General features: G+C 34.8%; 2 protein-coding genes across 5 annotated transcripts in view; one reads left to right on the forward strand and one right to left on the reverse strand.

Annotated features, from left to right (window-relative positions):
* Positions 1-2262, reverse strand: part of LOC124353913 (solute carrier family 2, facilitated glucose transporter member 1-like) — a 66553-nt gene extending 64291 nt beyond the window's left edge. For 2 of the 3 annotated variants that reach the window (XM_046803970.1, XM_046803967.1), the window contains exon 1: positions 2066-2262. The gene's annotated coding sequence lies outside the window, so the exon portion shown is untranslated. The remainder of the gene's footprint in view (positions 1-2065) is intronic. The other variant, XM_046803968.1, reaches the window with a different exon arrangement.
* A 986-nt stretch (positions 2263-3248) lies between these two features.
* LOC124356248 lies at positions 3249-5864 on the forward strand. Of its 2 annotated transcripts, XM_046807433.1 has the most exons (3): positions 3249-3646; positions 3786-3787; positions 5444-5864. In XM_046807433.1, exons 1-3 carry the CDS (start codon positions 3391-3393, stop codon positions 5537-5539), a joined length of 354 nt encoding a protein of 117 aa, XP_046663389.1. In that variant the 5' UTR covers positions 3249-3390; the 3' UTR covers positions 5540-5864. The 2 variants fall into 2 exon arrangements, with proteins under 2 accessions (XP_046663389.1, XP_046663390.1); XM_046807434.1 differs by lacking the exon at positions 3786-3787 and having other exon boundaries at positions 3249-3642.
* The last annotated feature ends 4557 nt before the right edge of the window (positions 5865-10421 follow it).

The raw sequence follows: 10421 nt of genomic DNA on the forward strand, positions 1-10421 counted from the left end.
CAAAAATCTTTTCTGAATATTTGGAAGCACAACTCTATCAAGAACACTTAAAAAATATCATAAAAAAAATCATTAAATATATTTCCAACAAGAATTTGGTCTGATATGGATGTGCCATCCCGGAGTAATTGTATGTTATGAGTGATCTTGGTGCCATTGTTGATTTCAGATTTTATAACTTTCCAAGTTGATTTTGACTTATTTGTAGATTTCTTAATTTTACTGTCAAAAAACCTTTTTTTTGTCGTTGTTTATTTGAATTTTATTTCCAATTTTTCAGTTGCTTAATTAATTGTTTTAAATCATTAGTTTTCCAAACCCTATATGTTTTTCTTCAATTGCGCAATTTTTTCCTTTTTAATTTTTACATAATCTGAAATCAAACTATTTAGGTTTTTCTCTTTTTCAACAGATATTGAATTAGGAACGCTAATTTTAAAAAACATGAACAAATATTGAGTAAAAAAAATCATACTTAGTTTCTACGCTAGCCTGGTAAACTTCTAACCAATTTTCACTAGCCAATAGCCTTAAAAATAAATCTGTGTTAGTTTTTGAAAACTTTTTACAATACCTTAAATTCACATATTAAAGAGTATTTTGTACACCAAGAATTTCAAATAATTGCCCATCATGGTCTGATATACATGTTATAAGGCCAGATGTTTTTAAATTTCTCAGTTGTAATATTAGTGAGGAAGTTATCTATGCTGGTATTTTAGTATACTAGACCATGTAGTGAATGTGTACAGAAAGTTTTATTAAAATTGGCTCGTACGTTTTTGAGATATGGGCTGTCCGTAGATTGGTTTTTGTCAGCACTTGTGGCTCCGGAAATAGGCGCGGCCTAAGAATGAGGCTTGTATTTTAGTATACTAGACCATGTAGTGAATGTGTACAGAAAGTTTTATTAAAATTGGCTCGTACGTTTTTGAGATATGGCTGTCCATAGATTGGTTTTTGTCAGCACTAGGCCTGTAAAATCGATGTGGCTCCGGAAATAGGCGTGGCCTAAGAATAAGGCTTGTGTTTTAGTATAGTAGACCATGTAGTGAATGTGTACAGAAAGTTTTATCAAAATTGGTTCGTACGTTTTTAAGGTATGGGCCCTTTTATAGGGTTTCTCAAAACTTGCCTTTTAATTGAGTATAGTCTTGAAAATTGCTGCTATAAAAGGGGATTATTATCATAAAAGTACTGTTTGTTCATTTAAAAATCTTTATTTGTAGTATTTATCTTCACGTTATTAATTAAATATATATTTTGTATGGTTTGAGTTGATGAACTAGGTTAGGATTCATTTAGGAACTAGTTCCACGTACTCGTTCTTTTTATGGATGGAATCTATGGCCAGTTTCACGTCGGTTAAGTTAATAGTTCAAAATAATTAATCATTATCGATTGATTATATCGATGGTTATGATTAAGTAATATTGTTTGCCAATTTCGATATAAAAAACCGGGTCCGCTTATCGTACCCTACCCCTTTATATTTTTCTGGCCATTAAAAGCTAGAGATGTGTGAAGCGCAGTCAGCTGTATTCTGTTCTGTTTAGTTTTATGTTGTTTTTATACTAGTGTGAAATTGTGTATTGGCAGTTTCATACCGGTGTTTTTATTCTTTAATATAAGTAGGCCTAGAAATTTTCTTCATCTAGCCTACATAACAACCTGGATATTTTAAATTTGAAGATGTTTAGTGATTTCAATAGACTGAAGTTAATAAAAAAAACTTTTCTTAGAAACTAATAGTTTCAACTCTGGAGTAGCATACATCTATAGATGTAAAAGTAAACCCAACTTGCATTTATTTTATAATATAGGCCTAAGGTATTTTGTTCTGAATAATATGACATAATATTCTGAATGATATATCACTTAATGTTTTGCATAGTGACTGATTTTGCAGTTACATTTTTATTTAACTCCAAGCAAGGAGTTAAAAAGTTGTGCCAGTTAAGGCTAGAATGCATGTCAGTTCTAGGGTTAAATGTGTTATTTAGATATGAGTCCAGTCTGTGTAAGTTCATTAAAAGTCCACACTGAATTTTGTAAAATAACTTACCGATAGAAGACTCGTAAAAATACTAAACTTGACTTACATTAAAAACTTGTTTCGATAATGATGAATGAAACTTAATAACCTCAAAGCCTGCAAGACGTAAATAAACAGTATACAATCATTATAACCCCAAAATCCGCAATCTTTAACTAAACCGCAACAACCAACCAAGTACCAAGTTCCATCTGGATCTGACGACTATTTAGATTTTTGATAACTGCTGATGTTATCTGTCTGCCGCGTATCAGTGCTTCCACTTTGGTTTAGAGAGAGGCAGAGAGAATTTCCTTACCAGGACGTCAAGTTTTACTCTTTCCCTCGTAAAAGTTCCCTTTAGATTTGGTTTAGTATTTGAGTACTGTTTTATAAACTATTCGTGACGTTACTTTTATCATTTAAAATTATTGATTAGATTAGATGGAAACTTTAGAACTGTTGTTGGAGACGTACTTTCCGGGCGGAGTTTCAACTCGAAATAGAAGCTTTATTTTCTGGAGGGGGAGAGATCTGGTCGAGAGGTTTCAAAATCCAGACAGAAAAATCTTGAATCGTTTACATCAGAAAGGACTAAGTGGACAATAATATCCTTCAAGCTCTTTATATCTCTTGGGGTGGATAGAGTATTATATGTAGATGTGCATGTAAGTTAACTACCACCGCTCTACGCAGCTTAGTCGAAGCGGTGGAGGATACCTTCACAGAAAAGGAAGTCCAAGTCAGTATCTTTATGGATATTGAAGGAGCTGTCGACTGAGTACCATATCAATTCATGGAGGCAGCTGTGGAACGTTCTGTAGTGCCATACACAATATCAAAGTTAACGTTTGCTTTCCTTTAACTACAGTAAAAATGCCATATACAATGTCAAAAGCGGCTAGACGTACAATGTACGCCGTGCAAGCACGACGTGCCAAAATTGGAAGAAACGTGCCAGTGTGTGGAGGTCTCCGTGCTAAGCACGCCGTGCACTGCATGGCACGATGGCAATCAAGATCGGTTTGATTTTCGGCGTGCCGTGCCACCTGCAGCCGTGCCATCCTGCAAGTGTGTGGACCAGTCCCGCGTCACTTGCTGAGAGTGGAGTGTTTTTTGAGGTTATTTTTCGTTCTCTCGCGGCAAATACTCTCCTATATTTACCATGTCGACTGCTGACATACAAATTTTTCTCTCTCCTAATTTCTTACCATTAATTATAGATTCGTACAGAAATCACCATTGTTTGTGGCGAGTGAAGTGTAAAGAGTACTCACATAAAAGTCTAAAAGAAAATGCGTATTTAGACCTTGTGCAAAACTGTGGTGCCTGATTGTACAGTTGATTATGTGAAGATGAAAATTGATTTGCTTAGAGGTAATTTTAGAAGAGAACATAAGAAAGTTACCGAGAGCAAAAGATCAGGAGCTGGCACAGACGCAGTCCATGTACCTAAACTATGGTATTACAAACTGATACTATTTTTAAGTGATCAAGAAGAAGTACGTCTGTCGATCACATCATTAGATTCTCCGACAGAAGATTCACAACAAACTGGCGCAGGTCATGCTGTTGACGATGTACTCAGTGAGTGCGAGGAAGATGAGGTAAGTTTAGACTTTATTTTAATCCCGTTTTGCAGAGTATCGCTATGTTAAGTAAAAAAAACATACACGATTAATTGCCACAAGCGCCCGAAATCCACCAAAAATAGTTCCTTTACGCTTTTAAAGCATTTTTATCAGATCAGCGGTGGTAAAATGGTGCTAGAGGCTTTTCATCTCATCATCTCTTTTTGGCTAACAAACTTCAAGTTTCTAATAATTATGAAAGGTTTTTTTGTACAAAATTTGATAAAAATGAAACAAAACATTACGGGTGTTATGCTATTTTAGTTACAAAGCTTTAAACGGTCATCATTTTAAAACCGGACGTCATATCAAATTATAATAAATGTTTTGTAGAAACATAAATATAGCAAATTTGAACAAAATCGGATAAAAGGCATATGAGATAAAAATTAACTTCGTGAACAAATCATGATTTTCCTTTTCATTTTGATCTGAGAAACCACCTCTCGAAGTTTTTAAGAGTCATTTTTCACACTATGTATTAACTAGGGAACTAGGGAGAATTTAAAAACATTTTTGTTTTTATTTTTGTATTTTTTAAGTACCAAAGTGAACATTTTGTATTTTTTTTTGTATTACCGAGTAAACATAACATTTCAGGTTAACCCCTTTTACAGTATATACACACACAAAAAGATTAAAGCATCTTTGAAAACAGCCATAATAAATTATTGCTGAACTCTTTCCATTGAAATGTACAATGTTTAATTTAATGTAGCCTACACATGTATAATTTGGAAAATAACAGTACAAAAACTTCTACTTTACAGTAACAATATTTTTTTTTGCTTGGATAGTTTTGAAACCTGACACTTGGAAATAATCATTACTGTATTTAGTTATTTGCCAGAGTACCCTCATTAACAATTCTGTCCTGCCAAGCTACTTGGCCAACCGTTGTCAAGTACGTTTTGTAAGAATCTCTTAACACTTTTGCCCTTACTGATGCATGCCTTTTTTGACTTGCTGCCAGATTTTGATACGCGTTTGCAGGTAGGAGGTTTTCCCTCCAATCTCCAGGGATCACGAAGTTTGTCATAGGTTCTTCATTGCCAAATTCTGACGGCTTTATGTAATTTCTACCACACTTTCTTCTCAGCAAATTATGCAACACAACGCAAGAAATTACGATGTAATCAACTTTATCTGGCCACAGGGTTATTGTTGTATGGAATATTCTAAATTTGCTTGCTAAAATACCAAAAGCATTTTCTACAACTCTTCGTGCCCTGGACAAGCGATAGTTAAAAATTCTCTGATCGTAAGTTAAGCCCTTCTGCGGGTATGGTTTCAAAAAGTCTTCTCTTAGTGAAAATGCTTCATCGCCTATAAAGACGAAATCTAAATTTCCTACAGATTCCTCTTTTTTTTGGCAAATTGAGTTCATTATTTTTTTAGTTTCTTATAAAACGTAGTGTTTTCAGTAACACCGCCATCAGATATCCTTCCATTTTGTCCTACATCAACGTAAATGAATTCCATATTTGCATCCACTATTGCCATAAGCACAATGCTAAAATAACCCTTGTAATTATAAAAATAGGATCCACTGTTAGGAGGCTTCGTAATAGCTATATGCTTTCCGTCAATAGCACCACTACAGTTCGGCAAGTTCCACTGTGAATAGAAACCATTATGTAGCTTTGTCCTTCCATTCATCAGTTGTTGAGGGCATCTAAAACAAGTTAATAAATATAAATTATACATCACATGAGTTTAATTCAAAATGTAACATTAATATTTTTCATACATTACAAAATAATACGTTTATTTTTAGGATGACCCAAGACCGAAGGAACAATCTCAACCAGAAACTAGTACGCTGTCTACGTCATCTGCTCCCACGTTCGGACGGAAGAAAAGAGTCAGATGACACCTCAACATCTACTGCTGCTGATTACCTAAAACAAGCAGTTGACATTCTGCAGCGAGAAGAGGATGAATACGACAAATTTGCTAGAAATGTTGCCGCAAAACTCCGAAAAATGGATGATAATGTATTTTTGCCGAGAAATTGATAAATCAAGTTATATTTCAATGTGCTCTAGGGAAACTTCAAGAAGACTCAATTATCCATACACCGGTTTCTTTCATCGCCACGTCTGGTAACTCCTTCAGGAGCAGCTTAACAAGTGCTTCCAACGATAATTATCAATACAACGCTTCTTACGACTTTTATCATTTGTAAATTGGAGTTTTACTAAAGTTGTGTAATGTATCATTTCTAAAACGTTATTAAATTGTGTTTGAAACTAAATGTCTTAAATTTACGTGTCGCCTAAGCCATGTGTAACCATCGTCAACGTAGACACGTTAGTAGCCTGCAATCATTCGAATAGGCTGCATAACATTTTAATATTATAAATTATGACGGTTAATTATAAAAACATGATTAACAGGTAATATCTGTAATCATTACGTTCATGGCTTTAAAATATAAATGGCTTGGATGGAATTTTTGAACGGTTTGTCTTACCTTTAAGTATTCATCCTTTAAAACTTCAAAAATAGCTTGACATGTTTCCGGTATGATGTGGCCAAGAGCTTGAGGTGAAAATTGTTGAATACTTCATGTCCTCCAGTGACCTTCCAGTGGCTAAATATCTAAGCGTGGCAACTAACCGTTGTTCCGCCGTTATAGCTTTTCTCAGATTAGTGTCTTGTCTTTCGATGCGTGGCCTAACCTTTTCCAACACATAACTAAATGTTTCGTCATCCATTCGCAAGTAGTTCCTGTAATCATTTTCATGATTTTCACGTAAGTCTTTCAGTAGTCTCATATCAGAATACATTTCTCTCTCTTTTAACCAATTTTTAGTCCATAATTGTCTTCTTCTCTTCTTCACTTTGCTATCGTCATGAATCGCACGAATCAACAATACTGTTAACGCTTTATGTTTAGTTACAAGAGGCATAGTAGTAAAATATCACAGCACGACAATACTACACAATACCACAACCAACTTCTAGCACGTCACGGGACTGACTAAACTGTCAGTGTGTGGGGCACAAAGTTCCATGCCAAGCACGGCGTGCAAATATAAAAAAACTGCACGGCGTGCAATGCACGTCTAGTGTATGGGCCGCTAAAGGAGCTAACCAAATTCGATTAACTTTTGTGCAAACATTCACAGCTTTTTATGATAAGATACTTTTCATAATAGCGTTTAAATAATATTTCCATTGAATTAGATGGTTTATTAATCAGTGGTGCAATTTAAATTTAGAATTAGATAATAATAGTCTTAAAATTATATTTAAAATTAAATTTAACTTGAAATTAGATAATTTTAAATATCTAATTTTAGGTCTATCTATAATAAATAGATAGGAACCTAAACTAGATTCCAGTGTAGCTGATTCTGAACTTGTATTGTCTCATTAAAATATATTTCGTTGTGACAGAGGTATTGATACTCAATAGTTTCAATAAAAGTGGTAATAGTTTCAATAGATAAGAAAAATGGTGGTGGTGTTTTGGTAGCGGTTGGCCTAAAATAAGTTGGATATATCCATGACAGGCTTTCCTTGTGTCAAGTTCGAAGCCATTGGCATCAAGATTAACTTAGATCCCGCAGTCACTTAATCGATTGTGCTGCCTATATTCCTCCTGTAGCCAACATGTTAGTAAATACATAATCTGTTCAGTGACGCTTTTGCGCAAGTAAATGCCAGTTTTCGAACCTCGTACTTTCCAGCTGGAGCTTCAATCCAAACAGTGCAGCCATTTCAAGTATATCTACCAACTTCTTGAATGACTCACTAACTCTACTAGTATGCGCCAAATGAGTAACGTACTTGGCTCTTAGCTCAATTTGGTATTTAGTGACTATGAGTTTTGCACTGTGTTGTCACTAAGTCCGTTGATCATATATCTTGGAAGGACCTTTATCACCCTGCTCTTGATGTAGAGCTGAATATCCCAGAAGCAACAACATCTCTTCAACAAGCTTTATTCCATTTGACTAAATTAAATAACGCCACTTTGACTTCATCCGCCAATTTGGAAGACGAGTTAAACGAAATTCTACCTTAAAAAGAGTGGTCACTTCTTCTTAAACTAGAATGATGATATTGAAGCTTCTAATGTACAAGATACATGTAACTTGTTTGCAATTGCGTTGTATAAACCATTCAAAAATCTTCCTGACCTATCGCAGAGGAACAATAATACGTTCTTATATTATTCCACTCTTTGTATCCCTGATGAAGTTAAACGAAAGATTGATGCTCTGGGTATTTACCTAGGGGCTGTGAACTGGATGGTATCCCAACTATAGCAATTAGATACTGCAGTGACCTTCTTTCAGTGAGCCATTAGCATATCTTTTCAATCTTAGTCTTCAACAAGGTACATTTCCTACTGTATTGAAAACCAGTTTTGTAATATCCATCTTCAAAGATGATGATCGCAGGTTAGTCAGTAATTACCAACTAATAAACATCCGGTTGCCAGTAGCGAAGACATTTGAATCTATATCCTGGACAGACTGAAGCCTCTACAAGCTCGGCACTCATTCCTCAACCACATAGTTTCACCAATGGACGCTCAGCTGCTACTAACTTCGTATTGAATGAGGAATTCATAGTAACAGAGTTGGGGAATGGTCTACAGATGGATGCAATTTACTTTGACTGCAGTTAGGCCTTCGGTAAAGAATATCACTCTCTTCTTCTGACAAATCTTAAGACGTGGAATTATGAACTCCCTTCTATCTTGGCTCAATATCTACTTATCTATTGCTCGTTTCTTCAATATAATCTACAAACCCTTAAAATAACTTCAGATATTCCAAAGGGTTTGCTATTGGGCCTTTATTTTATCAATATATTTATTAATGTTATAGGAGAAGCTATCGAATGTAATTTCCTGCTTTTCGCAGGTGGTATAATTAGTTAGAAGAATCAAGTATATAGAGGATAATGCTTCTCTACAACGGCCATTGGATAGTCTAAGCAATTGTTGTAATGCCAATAAAATAATTAATCTCTTAAATGCATAGTTATATCATTCTGTAGAGGGAGAACTTTGCTTGAAACATATTATCATATTCCTGTGACCCAACTGATGCGCTGTGAAGTGTTTAAGGGCCTTGGAGTGTACATTAACACACTTCTAACTGCTGACCATTACAATGACGCTATATGTGCCGATCAAGCAAACTACTTGGCCTTCTATCTCGAGCTGCTAAGAGGACTTTCTGCGTCCACCATTACATTTCTTTATAAGTCACTTTTGCGCCCGATCCTTGAGTATCCCTCAGTCGCATGGGAAGTCTTGCTACTCCTAACATATGGCAAGCGTAGAGGGATTGCAAAGAAGATTTGTGAGGCTTGTTGAAACAACTCTTGGAATGGCTTTCAGAGATGTACCAGTGGATGATCTGCAGGCGCAGCTTAATCTTTCTCCCCTTGAAGATCGCCTCGAGAGTACTGATTTAGTCTTTCTTTATAAACTTATTAACTTACTTTTTATCTCGTATTTTATCAAAGATTTATCAGCGTCATTAGATGGTCACGGTTGTTTTCTCGTTTTGCCAACCAAGTCCACTTTAACCAACTCGGCATCATTTACCATACCCATTTTTGTTAATTGTAGAGTATAAGTAAAAACCGGGTTAAGTGCCAAAAAGTTACTTTTGAGATAATCGATGAAAACTGCATATAACTGTCATAATTAAATATTTTTTAACTGTTATATATTAAATAAAAAATATACATCCCTACTAATAGTATCAGTGGAAGAATGCATTATATACCATGGCAACAGTAAAGAAAAAGAATATTGAATTCAACTTTTTTTGAAAAGGGGTATGTCACAACTTACTGAGGTAAAAACCGGGCTAAGTGCCACATTTAATTCGGGCTATGTCACAACTTACTGATGTAAAAAGATGGCTAAGTACCAAACAAATGTTGCTACTTAAAAACCAGAAAAATGAAAGCGTAAGCAAACATGTAGTTAAAAAATAATATAGGTTAAAAAGACAAACAATTATAATGTTATACCAGTTTAATTATTTTCAACTTTTACTCAAATACTCGATAGTATATTATACACTAAACTAAAGTTAACAGTCAGGAACACTGAAACTTTTATGCAGTTAAATTATTATAAAAGTCTTTGTTCTCTTCTTTGAGGTAAGGTATCATCTTTTTCAGGTCTTCTTTTTTTTTCTTTAGTTAATCGGTTTATTGTTTGCAAAGTGGATAGGTTTTGCAAGATGTCCTCTTCCTTAACCCCCTTTTTGAACACATTTATATCAAGCCAAGTTTCAATATCAGTCCATGATTTTTTAACAAATACTGTACATGGTTTTGTTCTTGTAATGTTTAGCCATTGGACTTTGGATATTTCCAATTTCTTTGTAATCAGACAATTGTTACTACTACTTTCCTTAAAATCAAAAGAGTCATCTTCATCCATAAGTGTGGCAAAAAATTGCTTTTTATGGAAGGCACTTACAAGAATTTGAACTATGTCTAGTGGGACTTCACACCTACTTACTCTTTTTTTTTCTCGATGAGCGCAAAGTCTCGAACACAAGAAAGATATGAATGGCCCGACACAAGATATTTATGTTCAATTTCATCACAGATACCACGACAAACTAAATAATTCCATAAAAACAGCAACATTTTGTTTTTATTTGTCTCCCACAGTTGTCGCTCCAAACAATCAACTTTTTTGTGGGTTATTTTGTTCAAGACTCCTTTCCACAATCAAGATGCTTCACCCTTTGCTCGTCTCTTAC

This window comes from Homalodisca vitripennis, chromosome 2, assembly GCF_021130785.1.
Source record: "Homalodisca vitripennis isolate AUS2020 chromosome 2, UT_GWSS_2.1, whole genome shotgun sequence".
Lineage (NCBI taxonomy): Eukaryota > Metazoa > Arthropoda > Insecta > Hemiptera > Cicadellidae > Homalodisca > Homalodisca vitripennis.

Coding starts and splice junctions, on each gene's coding strand:
- LOC124356248 (XM_046807433.1), top strand. CDS start 3,391: ATGAAAATTGATTTGCTTAGAGGTAATTTTAGAAGAGAACATAAGAAA.